The sequence below is a fragment of the Salmo salar genome, chromosome 17 (assembly GCF_965601325.2).
Source record: "Salmo salar chromosome 17, fSalSal1, whole genome shotgun sequence".
Classification (NCBI taxonomy): Eukaryota; Metazoa; Chordata; class Actinopteri; order Salmoniformes; family Salmonidae; genus Salmo; species Salmo salar.
The window spans coordinates 5,801,174-5,819,064 of record NC_138307.1 but is presented as its reverse complement, the minus strand read 5'-3'; the positions used below and the strand labels follow the sequence as shown (position 1 = coordinate 5,819,064).

Sequence of the window (17,891 nt, the reverse complement as noted above, 5' to 3'; positions counted from 1 at the left end):
CATTGCTGCACGTCGGTAGTTAGCAAAAGTGCACCTGGATGTTCCACAGCGCTACTGGAAAAATATTCTGTGGACAGATGAAACTACAGTTGAGTTGTCATTTTGCACTTTATCAAGACGTTTTGCAGGAGAATGTAAGGCTATTTGTCCGCTAATTGAAGCTCAACAGAAGTTGGGTGATGCAACAGGACAACAACCCAAAACACAGAAGTAAATCAACAACAGAATGGCTTCAACAGAAGAAAATACGCCTTCTGGATTGAGATGCTGTGGCATGACCTCGAGAGCAGTTCACACCAGACATCCCAAGAATATTGCTCAACTGAAACAGTTTTGTAAAGATGAATGGTCCAAAATTCCTGACCGTTGTGCAGGTCTGATCCGCAACTACAGAAAACATTTGCTTGAGGTTATTGCTGCCAAAGGAGGTTCAACCAATTATTAAATCCAAGGGTTCACATACTTTTTCCACCCTGCACTGTTAATGTTTACACGGTGTGTTCAATAAAGAAATTAAAACGTATAATTGTTTGTGTGTTATTAGTTTAAGCAGACTGTGTTTGTTGTGACCTTAGATGAAGATCAAATCACATTTTTATGACTAATTTATGCAGAAATCCAGATATTTCCAAAGGGATCACATACTTTTTCTTGCCACTGTATGTACTGTACACAAAGGTATGATGTGTATGGCAAGACGTGTGCATAATTAGGCTAAGGTTGCCATTAGTAAACCATGAGTTTCACTTTCAGCCCAGTGCAATTTTCTCAGCGCTCAGGACTCGGGAGGCCTAAAGTAAAAAGGGCTTAGTCCTAAGTGTAATTAATGTGTCCTGCAGATGTTGCCTTATGCTCCGCAGGACTGCAGTAGTCTAGACAGACTGGCTGCTCAGCGTACGGCCTTGCTTAGATCCAGGCTGATTAAAACTGGTATTTGTACATTTTATCATGTTCTGGTTTCAAGTCTCTCATGACTCTCTTTCCCCTTGCTATTTTTTGCTCCTGATAAGACTTCTCCCTCTCACTGACTCGGCCTCCAAAGCACAAAGGGAAGTCTGGGTTATATGTATCTGCTTGTTGAACAGACAGGTTGATTTGCTTCCAGTAGGGTAATGCACACTAAATGGTTAGATAGGGACCAATTACTAATAATCATGGCCTATTTAAAGACCTATTTGAAAATGTATGCTTTTCCTGTAGAACATGAGCACTGTGCAGGTAGGTACATTTACATTTTAGTCATTTAGCAGACGCTCTTATCCAGAGCGACTTACAGTAGTGAATGCATACATTTCATCATTTTTTTTGTACTGGCCCCCCGTGGGAATCGAACCCACAACCCTGGCGTTGCACACACCATGCTGGCGTTGCAAACACCATGTTCTACCAACTGAGCCATAAGTATTTTCGAGCCCTGTGGATGAAAGAAGCGACATAGAGTACAATAGTGTAGTAAAAGATGCTGGGGAAGACCTTTTTATCAACTAGGCCCCAAGTAGGCCTGAAATAGTCCTAGCTATAGGTGGTTGTGAGCAGTCATTTGCTTTTACGTGGTTGAATTGCTCTGAAGATAAACATAGAATTTTGCTTTCCCTATTCCCTTCTGGTCATAAATTATTCTTACCACAATTTTCCTCCAAGATAATTCCAGACAATTTAGCTAGCTGGGGTTAGTGCCCTTACCCCAACCCCCTGCCCCTACACCCAACACTGCTGAGGATAATTAGCTGTTTCAAATTGTATTTCCTTCATGTAGAATAAACTGTAAGAATGTACACTATGCACAGAGCTGGCTGTAGCCTATTAGGCTGGCGCAGGGCTCTGGAATATTGGTGCCTGTACAGTAGACTAGTTCATTCGGTGCAATGAATGCTGTAGCCTTGGCCGTAAGCAAAGCAACTGGCCATCAGCAGTATATTTGAAGTGGAGACTGATAGGCTGTCGGACATTCCAGCAAGGATTAAGGGGATTGGATGCTGTTGCTGAGTTTGCTGGTTTTACTGGCCTGTATGGAAAGACTGCAGGCTTTGTGACCGGGTCTAGCTAGCGACTAACCGGTTCAGTGTTCTTTGTTTGAAGTCAGTATCAACTTATTTTGAATAGAGAAATGATTTATATTGAATAACCAATAAGGATACATAAGCCATTTCCAAGTATTGTTAGTTGCTACTTAACAGTCACTAGAGATGCTGCTCGACATTTGGCCATAAGTGGCTGATTCCAAGGGTCCAGCATCCCTCACCCTGTCACAGTAAAGTGATTACACCAGGCAGGCAGAGTGGAGAGCAATATTTCTCCTGATGGGCTACAGTGGCACTTCTACTGTATATTATATAACTGTAACCGAATCCCTGGAAACCAGCCGCATAGGGGGTGTGTGTGTGTGTGTGTGTGTGTGTGTGTGTGTGTGTGTGTGTGTGTGTGTGTGTGTGTGTGTGTGTGTGTGTGTGTGTGTGTGTGTGTGTGTGTGTGTGTGTGTGTGTGTGTTGCAGCAGCAGGGTGCACAACCACATGATTCCGCCTGCAGTGAGTCTCCTGTCTCTAGTCATTGCATAATGCAAGCTGGCCGATAGTCAGCAGCAACCCTACACTGCAGCAGTTGCAGCTGTGTAGCTAGGCACTCCTGTCCCTCAGCCATATCACAGAGAGAGAGAAACTAGGCCCAGTGTTTTTCCATAGCTCCTCCTATGTCGTTGATCATCACGGGGCATGTTATTCGGTGGGTGCAATGTCCAGGATATAGTAGGTATATCTGTAGTCTCAATCGCCAGACTCCGGGTCCTCCACAGCGGCTGTGGTGAGAGACTAGTAGATCTGTAATGCATAGAACAGAACCAAAGGTTTTTTTTCTTAATCAGATAACGCTGCATCTTCATACTCAAGCTGGTTGTAATTGTGCAATACAGTTATTGGATTGAAGGAGTCAATTGAGTGTAACTGAGTAGTAACAAGTGGTTCTAGAAGTTGAACACTCCCCGGTGTCAGTAGAGCTGTTAGCTGTTTAAGGGACCCCTCTCTACACCCCATATCTTTTCCTGCCAGTTGTTGTTGGAATTGTAATAGGATGCCCCGGTACTCTCGACATAGCCGAGAAGAGAAAGAAAAACAATTTCTTCAGGCGTCTGCTGCTCTGCTTCTTGACACTGCTTTATTTATCTAAACTGGACCCTAAAATGCCTGACGTGTAAAGGGTTTTCCTAACGTCACGTGAAAGCATGATGGTCCTGGAAAAAGAAACATTAGGCTATATATAATTATGTCATTACAATTAGTGCTGACTCCGTAGGATCTCAGCTCTGCAGAAGTAAGCAGTGTTTCAACCAGGCAGCTCTAATGGGGCCTGGTCACTAGTAGTGCACTATATAGGGAAAAGGGTGCTAATTGCGATGCTTTCTACGTATCAGCTACGAGCCTCGGCAGCTGCTGTGCCTCCAATCAGACAAACAGCTGGCTGTAATTGCCCCAATTTTTCTGTTTGACAGACTGCAACAAGTCACTTTTCCAGCTAGAAAGTTATAGTCATAAAAGCTGCTCCTGGTCAACTGCAGAGAACCTCGGTTGTATTCAGTAGGAACAAAACGCTAGAACAAGATCCAAAGTAACTGAGTGAAACGGGGAGGTAGTATCTGAACTTGTCCAATAAGTATTTCTCAACCCATGTCCACTACTCTCCTCACCAAGCCAGTGGTAAGTCTCGTGAGACCTCTGCACTCTTGCCTTTGGCTAGCTCCAGTGCTTTTGGAGGTAAAATCAATACCGTTTAACTTCTTGCCATTCCTGTACACTAGCAGCATTGCCTGAGGGGAGGTTACCTGAAGGCTTGGTAAGCTGAACATTAACCTCTCTAGGGTAGGGGGCAGTATTTTCACGGCCGGATGAAAAACGTACCCAAATTAAACAGCCTACTACTCAGGCCCAGGAACTAGAATATGCATATTATAATATGCATATAAAATGTCACGACGAAAAGTTTAAAAAAAAGTTATATTTACGTTCGTTCAAACATGTCAAATGTTGTATAGCATCAATCTTTAGGGCCTTTTTAACTTAGAACTTCAATAATATTCCAACCGGACGATTCCAATGTCTTGAAAAACGTTTTGGAACACAGCTACCCCTCATGTGAAAGCGTGCCAATGAACTCATCTGCTTTCCTGAGTCAACAACGTTCAACTTCCTCTGTTCGCTCTCTGTTCACCATAGACGCCTCAAACAACTTTTTAAAGACTGTTGACATCTAGTGGAAGCCTTAGGATGTGCAAAATGAACCCTAAGTCACTGTGTGTTCGATAGGCAATGACTTGAAAGGACTGCAAGCACCAGATTTCCCACTTCCTGGTTAGATTTTTCTCAGGTTTTTGCCTGCCATATGAGTTCTGTTATACTCACAGACATCATTCAAACAGTTTTAGAAACTTCAGAGCGTTTTCTATCAAAATCTACTAATAATATGCATATTCTAGTTCCTGGGCCTGAGTAGTAGGCCATTTAATTTGGGTACGTTTTTCGTCCGGCCGTGAAAATACTGCCCCCTACCCAAGAGAGGTTAAGCGAGCAGTGTGTCAAGAAGCAGTGCGGCTTGGCAGGGTCGTGTTTCAGAGGACGTATGGCTCTTGACCTTCGCCTCTCCCGAGTCCGTACGGGAGTTGCAGCAATGGGACAAGACTGTAACTACCAATTGGATGTCATGAAATTGGGGAGAAAAAGGGGTAAAAAATATATTCTTCACTCCAGTTTATCCTGGAGTGACCCCTGAAATCAGTCCATTGTAAAGGCTGGTGTATTGTTGTACTCTGGGAGCGACTGAATTAATGACTCACTGGCGATTTCTCAAATGAATTCCCTTTCACTTCGTCTTAGCGCTGGGCACCATCACGAGAACAGGGATTGTTGTTTTTAAGGGTAAAGATGCACCCAGCTTGAAGCAATTCTATGTGGAGTTCTGTCGGCCAATCTCTCACAAAATCAACCAGCGAATCGTCAATAATCATTATTCGTTAGGATATTTGCTCTGTGTCTTTGTGCCGATTTAATATTCTTGCAAGATTCCAACATCATAACCTACGGTCTCTGAACAAACGCATCCCAGCTAATCATTTTAATCTCTGCTTACGGCAGTTAGTAAATGATTTATTTCATTTCGTCAACGACATGAGCAATTCCACCCTGTGCTATGACTATGCCAAGTGTTTAATGAATAGTTTGGTTTACACACACACACGGCAGTACAGGAGGTCCCCCATGCAGGGCCGGTTCCAGACGTAAGAGACATAAGGGACATTTCTGTGAGGTTAAGGAACTCAGTCAGGGTCTCAACTTACTGTTGAGAGTAAGAATAGTAGAATACACCAAGTGCAATTTCGAAATGTGGTTGTGTATCAGCAGTTTTTCTCTTACGTCACTCAATTAGTCATGTCGACTAACAATTTTTAGATTGGTAGTTAGTCTGGCCAGCTATCCAAACTTGTATTAATCATGGCCGAATACCAACCGGGCACCTGCCCAGGGGCCATAATCTCTAGGGGGGCCACGTTGATTTTGTTAGTCATTCTCATTCAGATATATTAACATGGCATAAGCCATTACAGAATGTGTAGAATTGCCTCAAATCTTCAGATGCTGCTCTCTCTCACCCTCTCTCTCTCCTCCTCCACTATCGCCCTCTCGCCCATCCATCCATGCTGCCTGTCTGTCTCTCAGACCCGTCCCAGAGCCACTGGACTGAGCGGAGCCCTTTAACTCTGAAATGCTCCGGGCCTCAAGCTCATATGATTACCTTGTCAGTCCCAGCATCACCTTTTGGTTTCTGGACAGGCAGCAAGTCAGGAAGGCAGGGTGTCGGGGAGCCTTTGGTGAGGCTGCCAAGTCCAGACTCACTTCCTGTACTGTAGTCCACCAGCCTGCCAGTCAGTCAGTGTGCTGTACATAAAAGGCAATGGCCCTGTCTATCTAAACCATGACATTTGATTGCATTTAGGTTGAGTGGGGAATGGGAGGTCGTCTGGTGGGCAATGTTCACTTTGCATCTGCTTGTACTGAAAGTAGCCAATTAATGTTCCCTTGACCTTAGTTAATGTTTATACTGTGGGCATGTTTCAGTACATCTAAGGACAAAGATGTTCTCCAAGCTAGAAATGGAGGGCACTCAGGGCAGAGTGATAGTTAGGCTACACTCTGAGCAGGAGGCAAATCAGAGTAAGCATTGTTGTGAGCAACGCTGGTCTCTCTCCATGTACAGTAGTAGTACCACCATGTCTTCTGTAGCGCAAAGACCTCTGTATATTGACATTTCCTCCGACGTTGTGTTATCTTAACACTTCAACTACAGCTCCTTCTAACAAGGGATCATGAGTTGACAGAGGTTTGCGGGTTAGCTCATTGTAAACCTGCGGTGAGGGATGTTTTTGTTAAGTCTGAATGCCTGGCTCTCGAATGTTGTTTTGGCTAACCACAAAAAACAGCTCCGATTATGATGAGGCTTGAAACCATATGGTTCCTCCAGGCTAGTTTTGCAAAGTGTTGTGACTATTCTGTTACGTGCTTTGTGGATTACATTAATTCCGGCCGATGACTTTCGTTAAACAGGATGAACTACTTTCATTGAAAACATGTCACACGTATCTGTTCTGTTTAACAGAGGCTTGTGGTTAGGAAAGGTTTGGTTTTAAACAGTGAGCCTGGACTGCACTCATTCTTTAGTTTTTCCTCTGAACTTCAATCTCTGGATATTAGGTTTATAAACTATTTGGTTTGTTTTCAGGCTGTTTGTTTTATTGCGGCCTGTTTATTCTGTTGAATGTTTATTCATTCCCATGCCTGCCCAGAAATCCTCATTGCAGTATTTCGTAAGGAAATGGCATGACGCTATAAACATCCACCCATCATTTGTTTAATCTTGAGTTTAACCTGAATCCCACAAATCACTTGAGTCATTACTAATTGACTCATTCTGAAATTCTTTGAGATGTTTCCGAGAAGTTTCTCACTCCCACCCATATATTATCTCTCTGCAGACAAACAAATCATCCTTTTTCAACACTTTTGATGTTGTTCTAACAAAGCGTTGTTCTGTACCATAAAGCTAAATTGTGTCACAAATGGCACCCTATTCCCTACATAGCGCATTACTTTTGACCAGAGGCCCTGGTCAAAAATAGCGCGCTATGTAGGGAATAGGGTGCCATTTGAGACGCAGAGCTGCTGTGTGCTATTTGTGTGGGAGGGAATGTGTTCTTAAGGCATATCTGCCGCTTTGTGTGGGCTATGCTATGCACTCACCCTGATTGGTATCTGAAGGAGCTGTAACTAGCGATCGAGTCAGAAGATTGATTGAGCATTTCTGTTGGAAGTGTTTTGCTTCCATTCTGTTCAGTAGTCTAGTGTTCAACTTAGCCTATGGGATGCAGGAACATTGTGTGCAATATTGCTTAGTTTGCACTGTAGAGCTACATTGGCTAATTTATGTAAAGGGTATTTTCCATCTAAAAAGGACCAATGAGCACCAACGTGACGTTGATAGGAGCATGTCAAATTGGGTGTCAAATGAAAGCTAGTCTATATTTGAGAAGTTGAGGCATTTGTAGATTTTTCAAGCATTTTTTATCCTAAAAATGTGGAGTAAGGAAAGGCTTTGATTTCTGGTCAAACGAATGGAATAGGAGTCTTAGACGACATCATTGGTGTAAAGTACTTAAGTTAAAATACTTAAGTACTACTTAAGTCATTTTTTGGGGTATCTGTACTTTACTTTACTATTTATATTTTTGACAACTCTTACTACATTCCTGAAGAAAATTATGTACTTTTTACTCCATACATTCTCCCTGACACACAAAAGTACTCGTTACATTTTTAACGCTTAGCGGGACGGGGAAATGGTCTAATTCAGACACTTATCAAGAGAACATCCCTGGTCACCTCTACTGTCTCTGATCTAGCGGACTCACTAAACTCAAGCTTTGTTTGTGTTGATGTCTGACTGTAACCCTGGCTATCCATACATTTTTTTTAACTAGAAAATGGTGCAGGGGTTCAAACTGCAGAACCCAGTTTCTACATTTGAATATAATTTTTTTTTAAACAAACTATGCTACATTTTATCTCTGGGACCCTCAGGATGACAAATCAGAGCAAGATTACTGAATGTAAGTACATTATTTACCTTCAGAGGTGAGTTTATCGAATCAGTTGCCGTGATAAGTGTTTTGTTTTTGTACATTCTCTTCAAACAATAGCATGGTATTTTTTTCACTGTAATAGCTACTGTAAATTGGACACTGCAGTTAGATTAACAAGAATGTAAGATTTCTGCCCATATAAGACATGTCCATGTCCCGGAAAGTTGACTGTTGTTTACGACATCATTCTAGTCACAATAGCACATGTTAGCAACAACTGTCCCTGTTTAGAGACACCAATCCCGTAGAGGTTAAAGGCAGTGCAGTCGAAAATTTGATTTTATTGTGTTTTATATATATTTCCACACTAAGGTTGGAATAATATTGTGAAATTGTATAAAAGTCCCTTTTAGTGTAAGAGCGTTTTGAAAAGACTGCTAAAATTTCAGCCTGTTTTGGTGGGATGGAGTTTTTGCCTTCCATGGTGACATCACCATGTGTTTATTAGGCCAATAAGAAAGAGTTAAAAACCTCTCTGCCAAGAACAGCACATTTTCCCCCCCTCTCCACTCAAACCACTCCCGTCAGTCCTAGCAAAATTCTTGCTTGAGAAATTGCTCTTTGCTGAGATGCTATTTTTTATTACCATTTTACTTGAAAACAATCACAGTAAGGTGCCTTCAGAAAGTATTCATACCCCTTGATTTATTCCACATTTTGTTGTTACAGCCTGAATTCAAAATGGATGAAATATAATTTTTTTCTCACACACACACCTACCCCATAATGACAAATGAAAACATGTCTTTAGAAATGTTTGCAAATGTATTAAATGAAATACAGAAATATATCATTTACATAAGTATTGACACCCCTGAGTCAATACATGTTTGAATCACCTTTGGCAGCGATTACAGCTGTGAGTCTTTCTGGGTAAGTCCCTAAGAGCTTTGCACACCTGGATTTTACTATATATTTTCACATTATTATTTTAAAACTTATTCAAGCTCTGTCAAGTTGGTTGTTGATCATTGCTAGACAGCCTTTTTCAAGTCTTGCCAGAGATTTTAAAGCCATTTATGTCAAAACTGTAACTAGGCCACTCAGGAACATTCAATGTCTTCTTGGTAAGCAACTCCAGTGTATATTTTCCCTTGTGTTTTAGGTTATTGTCTTGCTGAAAGGTAAATTTATGTCCCAGTGTCAGTTGGAATGCTCTATTCCATTATTATTTTTATCCCAAACAAACTCCCTAGTCCTTGCCGATGATAAGCATACCCATAACATGATGCAGCCACCACCATGCTTGAAAATATGAAGAGTGGTACTCAGTGATGTGTTGTGTTGAATTTGCCCATAACATAATGCTTTGTATTAAGGAAAAGTTAATTTCTTTGCCACATTTTTTGCAGGTTTACTTTAGTGCCTTATTGCAAACACGATGCATGTTTTGGAATATTTTTATTCTGTACAGGCTTCCTTCTTCTCACTCTGTCATTTAGGTTAGTATTGTGGAGTAACTACAATGTTGTGGATCCATCCTCAGTTTTCTTTACAGCCATTAAACTCTGTAACTGTTTTAAAGTCACCGTTGGCCTGATGGTGAAATCCCTGAGCGGTTTCCTTCCTCTCCAGCAACTGCATTAGGAAGGAGGCCTTTTATTTTTCTAGTGACTGGGTGATACACCATCCAAAGCGTAATAACTTCACCATGCTCAAAGGGATATTCAGTGTCTTTTATGCCCTCCTTTGCGAGGCATTGGAAAACCTCCCTGGTCTTTGTGGTTGAATCTGTGTTTGAAATTCACTGCTTGACTGAGGAACCTTACAATTATCTGTATGTGTGGGGTACAGAGATGAGGTAGTCATTCAAAAATCATGTTAAACACTATTATTACACACAGTGAGTCCATACAACGTCTTGTTACTTGTTAAGCACATTTTTACTCCTGAACTTATTTAGGCTTGCCATTACAAAGGGGTTGAATACCTATTGACTAAAGACATTTCAGCTTGTATTAATTTGCAAGCATTTCTAAAAACATAATTCCACTTTGACATAATGGGGTATTGTGTGTAGGGCAGTGACACAATCTCAATTGAATCCATTTTAATTTCAGGCTGTAACACAACAAAATGTAGAAAAAGTCAAGGACTGTGAATACTTTCTGTCGTCACTGTAGTTGTTACCCAGAAATGATTTGATATTGAGATAAAAACGCCTGCATTGGATCTTTTTAAGATATTTTCACATTTCTCTCTCTCTCTCTCATGAAGAGGGAGGATCATGAAAGTTCACAGAAGTAACAAGGGAAGGTAGACCTACCAATTAGTTATAGTGTTTTAACTGATATCAAATGTGTTTTATTAATTATTAGGCTGTGATTAAAACTGGTAATTTTGTTTCCAAATCAGTAGCAGAATTAACAGAAATCATAGTAGCCACAAACCACAGTTGGGTTACCTGCTACTGTCCTCACTTCCACTGGCACACTGTTATGTTCAGCTCATAACTGTTTTTTTCTTCTTCTGTTGTCTGGTGGTCAACGCAAGTCTGTGAAAACCGTCTGGACAACCTCCCACTCTCCCTCTCTCTCTTTCTGCCTCTCTCGTAATTCCGTTAACGGATGTAAATCCACTTACTACCTACCGTAGTTCAATAACCAAAATAAATTGGTGCCATGTCATAGCTGACACCACATTCTTTCTGCAGACATTTTGCAATCTTCATTCGGAGCAGATATTTAAGAGTTTTTGGAAAATGTGCATAAACAGAGGGAGATTCTACCATAGTTCTCTTACCAATCTTTGCATCATTCTTAACAGTAAATTCGTTTTTTTTTTAAATTGTGGAAATTGTTAAATGTAGACCTTGTACATAGAGTTGTATGGCTTGTTAAACTTTGAAATCAATGTTTTTTGTTTAGCATACATTTTAAGTGAAAACTCTGAGTCAAAGCGTAATTCCGTAACCATGGAATTGCCCAAAGGCTTCCATAAAACAGCATATTCTTGTATACAGGAAGAGAGAACCACCTGCATCTGATTCCCAGCATTGCCTTTCGTCCCTGCGAGGAGAGAGGGAGAGAGTTTGGCCTCCCACCCACACACAGCAGCCCTGGCAGGCTGTGAGTGAGGCAGTGACATGGTGTTGTTGAGCCCAGGTCTGCCAAGCCGAGCCAGGGTATGAGATACCAGAGAGGCAGGCTGCCAGGGGATACAAACGGCCCTACAACAGCCTACAGCCTGGGCACAGAGCAGCACAGCCCACTGCCAGAGCTGTTCTTAGCTCCTGAGTGACAGAACCAACCAGAGCAAGCTGAAGCGGCAGGAGGACCAGGGCCGGGTCAGTTTCAGGCTGGGCCAACTCAAGCCAAGGGAGAGAGGGCTGGGAGTCTGGTTCCCGAACATGGGTCTTCTCAGGGTTTTGAGGCGGGAATTAGAGGATTCCCACTGGAAGAATGGTAGCTAAGAGCAGTAGGACAGAGCATTGAGTGCAGTGCTCCTTCTCTTACCCGCTGGAACAATTTTGTTTCACCTGTTTAATAGGTGGTAACTGAGGTCTGTTTGTATGGAATCATCTTTTTTTGACCACTTGTAAATCGAATTAACAAATCCCCCATGCATCAGATGCAAAGCTCCTTCCTTAATGATTATTGCTGGACTTTGGCCCTTCCTGTGTGTGCAGTTCTCTAACTGTGTGAGGCAAGTGCAAAGCACACCAAAGGCGAGGATTGGATTTAAATAGCGCCTTCCTACGAACGGAGGTACCCAAAGCACTTTACATAGTAAGGGGGAAACTCACCTTAACCAGCACCATTTTGTTAGAATGTGCCCTCAGCCTGGATGCTGTTTACGTTGTAGTTTAAAACGACCTACCACCGCAGCATGACTCTGGCCAAAAGCACTTGACTTCTGTAGCCCTTTTTATTTCAGCCTGCCGGATTCAGTCAGTGCCCTGCTGAAAAATACATGACGTAGCTAAAGTTAGACCCCTACCTCAGTTACATGGAAGCTGCTGTACACATCAATAGCCTAGCTGTTCTATTTCAAAATGCACGTGTTGTTTTCCCGTGTGTGCACGGCATCTGTCTGTGTCTTTTAAGGACACGTAGGCTGTAATCAGAATGCCACATTTAGCCTCCCGTCAGTTAATCAATCAGTCAGATAGTAAAAGCAGACCTGTTTGACATCTGTACACTACTGTCCAGTGAACTGAACAAATGACACGAATGAACACTAGTTGAGGCATTTCCTGCCCTGTTATGAGCTCTGTTAGCTTGTGTTGTACAGTGCATTCGTTAAGTATTCAGACACATTGTCTTATTCCACATTTTGTTTACATGACAGCCTTATTCTAACATTTATTTAATCGTTTTTTTCCCCTTCATCAATCTACGCACAAAACACCATAATTACAAAGCAAAAACATGTTTTTAGAGTAAAAAACCCCTGAAATATCATCTTTACATAAATATTCAGACTCTTTACTCAGTATTTGGTTGAAACACCTTTTGACAGTGATTACAGCCTTGAATCTTCTTGGGTATGACCCTACAAGCTTGGCACACCTGTATTTGGGGAGTTTCTCCCATTCTCTGTCAGGTTGGCTGGGGAGCGTCGCTGCACAGCTATATTCAGGTCTCGCCAGAGATGTTCAATCAGGTGCAAGTCCGAGCTCTGGATGGGCCACTCAAGGACATTCAGAGACTTGTCCCGAAGCCGTTGTCCAGAGAATCTTGTTTCTCATGGTATGAGAGTCCTTTGGGTACCTTTAGGCAAACTCCAAGCAGGCTGTCATGTGCCTTTTACTGAGGAGTGGCTTCGGTCTGGCCACTCTACCTTAAAGGCCTGATTGTTGGAGTGCTGCAGAGATGGTTGTCCTTCTGGAAGGTTCTCCCATCTCCACAGAGGAGCTCTGAAACTCCGGAGCTCTGTCAGAGTGACCATCGAGTTCTTGCTCACATCCCTGACCAAGGCCCTTCTCCCCCGACTGCTCAGTTTGGCAGGGCGGCCAGCTGTAGGAAGAGGCTTGGTGGTTCCAAACTTCCATTTAAGAATGGTGGAAGACACTGTGTTCTTGGGGACCTTCAATGCTGCAGAACATTTTGGGTACCCTTCCCCAGATCTGTGCCTCGACACAATGCTTTCTCTGAGCTCTACAGACAATTCCTTCATCCTCATGGCTTGGTTTTTTTCTCTGTCATGCACTGTCAACTGTGGGACCTTTTATAGTGTGTGCCTTTCCAAATCATGTCCAATCAATTGAATTCACCACAAGTGGACTCCAATCAAGTTGTAGAAACATCTCAAGGATGATCAATGGAAACAGGATACACCTGAGCTCAATTTCGAGACTCATAGCAAAAGGTCTGAATACTTATTTAAATAAGGTATTTTTGTATTTAAAAAAAATGTGCTAACAATTCGAAAAAAACAGTTTTTGCTTTGACATTATGGGGTATTGTGTGTAGATTGATTTAATCAATTTGGAATAAGGCTGTGACGTATGTAGAATACAGGCTGTGAATGACTTGTTCTGCTGGTGTGTCTCTTGCTATGTCCTATAGGTGCAATCCTGGGTCGCTCTGAGACACAGGAGTGCGTTTACTACAACTCTAGCTGGGAGAAGGAGCGAACCAACCGCAGTGGCATCGAGCCTTGCTACGGAGACAAGGACAAGAGGCTCCACTGCTTCGCCACCTGGAAAAACACTTCGGGAACCATCGAGATCGTCAAGCAGGGCTGCTGGCTGGACGATGTCAACTGCTATGACAGGTTAGGTAGTGTCTTATTCTGAGGCAAGACGGTAGACTTAGGGCTTAGTGGTCCTCTGTAACTCAGTTAGTAGAGCATGGCGCTTGTAATGCCAGGATAGTGGGTTTGATTCCCGGGACCTCCGGTATATGAAAATGTATTCACGAAAAAAGTCACTTTGGATCAAAGCGTTTGCTAAATGGCATATATTATTATTAGACTTAGGGCTAGTGGTTAAGTTTAAGGGTTGGTGGTCTGAAGCACTGTACTTCAGTACTTTCTTGCAGATAGTGACTAACACTTATTCGTTTTGGTCATACTGTCCTTTGTATGACGGTTGACTTAGTACATTTTTTAAAGGCACTGCGTGGTCAATCCGACGTCTGCATTGGCCGTGCAGAATTTACGGTGATACGGCCACTGCAGAAGTCAGGGCAATCACACTTCTTGCGCTTCACCGAGCAGCCCAAAGCTGTTTTGATAGGAAGTGAGTTTGTGTTTATACAGGACCTCCCGCCCTCACCTACCGTCAACCAATCATGTCAATGCGGAGCCATACGGAGCCCCTCCGCGTTGTTACAGAATTTGAGAGGCCCATGGCAATGCGGTACGGAGCTCAATTTGGCCTCTGCGTGCCTCCGGAGGCTCCGCGATTGCGTCATGCCATCCATACGGCGCCTCCGACCACATTTTCGGGATCAAGCATGAATTGGCTTTTAGAGTGGTTGTCTGTCCCTTCCTGTAAAGATGTAGTTCGTCCTCCCCAGAGAGAGAAAGAGGGGGATCGGTTCAGTGGAGGGCTGCCAGCACTCATCTCTCTACCTTTGTGACAGAGGTGTTCTTTTCTTTCTTCTGTCTTTCTCTCTCTCTCTCTCTCTCTCTCTCTCTCTCTCTCGCTGCAGTAGTGAATGTGTGGAGACGAAAGAGAGTCCGGACGTTTTCTTCTGCTGCTGCGAAGGCAACATGTGTAACGAGAAGTTCCTATACAGCCCCGACACGCAGGCTGTCCAAAGTAAGTCATCATGTAAGTTCACACACAGGAAGCTGATGTTATGTCACATCCTCCTCTGTCAGTTTTCCAGCCGAACGCAGACGATCAGTCAGTATGAATAACCCAACCTAACCCAAGAGGCACTGGGGCACATTCCCTCACAAACACCAGAGACACAAGGTGTTCTGCTTTACCAGGGCCCAGAGATCTACTGCTTTACCAGGGCCCAGAGATCTACTGCTTTCATTTGAAACTCTGTGTCCTCTCTATGGGGGCCAGCAGGGACCTGTCTGCGCCCAGTCAGAGTGTAGCAACTAGTGGGGTCCGTCGGGGCCACCAAGCCCAGCCCCAGACAACCTGTGTCACAGGAAGGGAAACCACAGCAATAATGCAATCCAGCCGTGACTGTGATGGCAGAGAACTGTGATGGCAGAGAACTGTGATGGCATAGCAGTGGCTGATCACATCAAATACTACATCTTTGTGATATGACAAGGGGGTGCACTGTACAGTAAGGCTTAGCTATTTGTTTTTTGGGTCACTTGGTTGTTTCGGTGGTTATTTTTGGCTGCTGGCTTACGGTCTCATGAACTGCATGTAACTATTAATCTCACTATTTAGAGGATTTTGTTGCAGCGACCCAGATGTGTTGAGCTTTGTTGGAACTATTTTTAGAGTGTTGCGCTACTAGTCTTCTGATACCATTGTGTATGGTGTGATGAAAATATGAGGGGAACAAAGTACATTTGCATACCTGTATAAAGGTGTATTCTCTCTCCATCTCCCTGCCCCCTCCTCGCCAACCCCCTTTCCTCTCTTTCCACCATCCTCCCCGTTCTCGCACCTTTATGTACCCCTTACCTCTCATTTTCTCCCCTCTTCCCCCTCCTCCCCATTACCGCCTTCTCCCCCCGGTCCCCCGTCCACAGCGACCTCCAACCCGTTTACCCAGAAGCCTCAGCTGTTCAACACCCTGCTGTACGCTCTGGTGCCCATTATGGGTGTCGCCGCCATCATCCTCTTCTCTTTCTGGATGTACCGGCATCACAAGCTGGCATACCCGCCCGTCCTGGTGCCAACACAGGTAAGACTGAAGAGAGAGAGAGTGTGTGTCTGTGTCGTGTGTGTGTGTGTGTGTGTGTGTGTGTGTGTGTGTGTGTGTGTGTGTGTGTGTGTGTGTGTGTGTGTGTGTGTGTGTGTGTGTGTGTGTGTGTGTGTGTGTGTGTGTGTGTGTGTGTGTGTGTGTGTGCGATGTCCGATGATTCGTCATACTTGTCTCGGCTGTACAGAAAAAGCACAAGAAGTACCCCTCGCTGCTTGGAATTTTAATCTTGATATAGGAGTGACTCACCAACATTGGCAAGAAAAACGGATGCAAAACAATGGATAGCAGAAGAGAACATTGGAACTTGCTGATCTGAAGCAAACACAAATGTGATTCGCTGAAGAGTGACAGGAAGCCTAGCCCCAACTCAGACTGCGTGCGGCAGTGTGTGTGTGTGTGTGCGTGCGGTCCCTGCAGTGTACATGGGCACAGCCTGCCACTAATACTGTGAAATGTGTATCTGCTTAGCGCTCCAGCCATTACTGTGGCCATACACACAGGCACACGACGGACACACACAAAGCTTTCGTTTGTTCACCCTGGTTAGGCTCACTGAGGATAGGGCTCAGTGGTCGTAGGTCGGAGAAGGGTGGCTCTCTCAAGCCTGCTCCTGTACAGCTCTTTGTAAACTGCCGTTCAATCAACACACATATCACCAGCACACTGCCACTGCCTTCCCTCCGCCTGTTGCCCTTTGCAGTGTGTTCGAGAGGGAGCCCGCGATGCCGTGAAATGTTTGGTTACTGTGCTTGATTACTGCGTCATACAGAACAGTGTGTCCTGACCCCACTCCTCCACCTCCATCCCAGGGCCAGGCAGGCTCCCTGTGTTTGTCATCTATTTCTGGGGTGAGCTGGAACTGTTCTGGCCTCGCTAGCCCAGCACTACGTGGCTACGATACCATGGAGGAGATAGCACCCTGGGTGCGGTTTTGGCCTGAAAGGGAAAGTGAGGGGGAAAAGCACAAACAAATAAATAATGCAGTCAGGCTCTCTCCCTCTTTCTCCCCCGTTCCTCTCTCTTCCTCCCTCCTTCCCCTGGAGGCTGGCTCTAACCCTGGGCCCTTAAAGCATCCATGTTTAATCCATAACACATCTCCTTTGAACAGAAGTGCTGATTGCCGTGCCTTGCGAGCAGCTGATCTCTGACACCGGACTAAACTCGCCCACCTCGACTCTTAATCACCGTGTCATGTCTGATTTGTTACAACAAGCGCCCCCTCCGTATCATTTGCCCTCACGTGGGTTTATTTAAAGCTCTGCTGTAGCCAGACGAGCAGCCGTGACACACAGGTGAGGTGAGCCTGGAGAATGTGCATTAAGAGCATCCGTCTATTCGTTATGAATACAACAATGGAATACAGGAAACGCTAGGAAACTGTTAGCCTATGTCCTAGAGGTTGCCAAAGAGTCTAGCAGCAGTACTGTACATGCATACATGGCCTCAGGACTAGTTCTGAGAGGGACGTAATTTAGGACTGTCCTGCTTGGGCACTGCAGCCACTCTCCTAACCACCTGTCTTACTGTATAGAACATGAGCTGAGGCATCTCCATTATTAATGAGCCTTTTTAAAGGTGAACACTTAACTGTGCTTTGTTACAGAGTGAGAGTGAGCGAGACGGGATGGCAACCTTTCAAGGGACGCCACAATCACGATCGCGTCCAGGTGTGGTATCTTAATTTGAGCCAGTATGCTACTGCTGGAAAATAATCCTGCAGCAACAAGAAATGTAGATTATCATTAATTTACATTTTTGTAGGGGTTGATACATTTCTCGTTAGGGAAAAACAAGTCTGAAATTTCAAAGTGGACATTACAAACTTTTAAACCTTGCAGGAAAGATCTCCTGCAACAGGGTGATGAAATTAAGATCCTACATCTGTATGAAAACAGTTTGAGTATTTAAAAAAAAGGCTCAG

The 17,891-nt window shown here is 43.8% G+C and overlaps 1 protein-coding gene across 7 annotated transcripts in view; it reads left to right on the top strand.

The window, feature by feature from the left end:
* The window catches only part of LOC106575234 (activin receptor type-2A), a 42,776-nt gene that overhangs the window by 12,525 nt on the left and 12,360 nt on the right, over positions 1-17,891 (top strand). For 3 of the 7 annotated variants that reach the window (XM_014151612.3, XM_014151619.3, XM_014151616.3), the window contains exons 3-5: positions 13,688-13,895; positions 14,777-14,898; positions 15,795-15,949. In XM_014151612.3, the coding sequence (XP_014007087.1) occupies positions 13,688-13,895; positions 14,777-14,898; positions 15,795-15,949 (485 nt within the window). The remainder of the gene's footprint in view (positions 1-13,687; positions 13,896-14,776; positions 14,899-15,794; positions 15,950-17,891) is intronic. The other 4 variants (XM_014151617.3, XM_014151614.3, XM_014151613.3 and 1 more) reach the window with 3 other exon arrangements.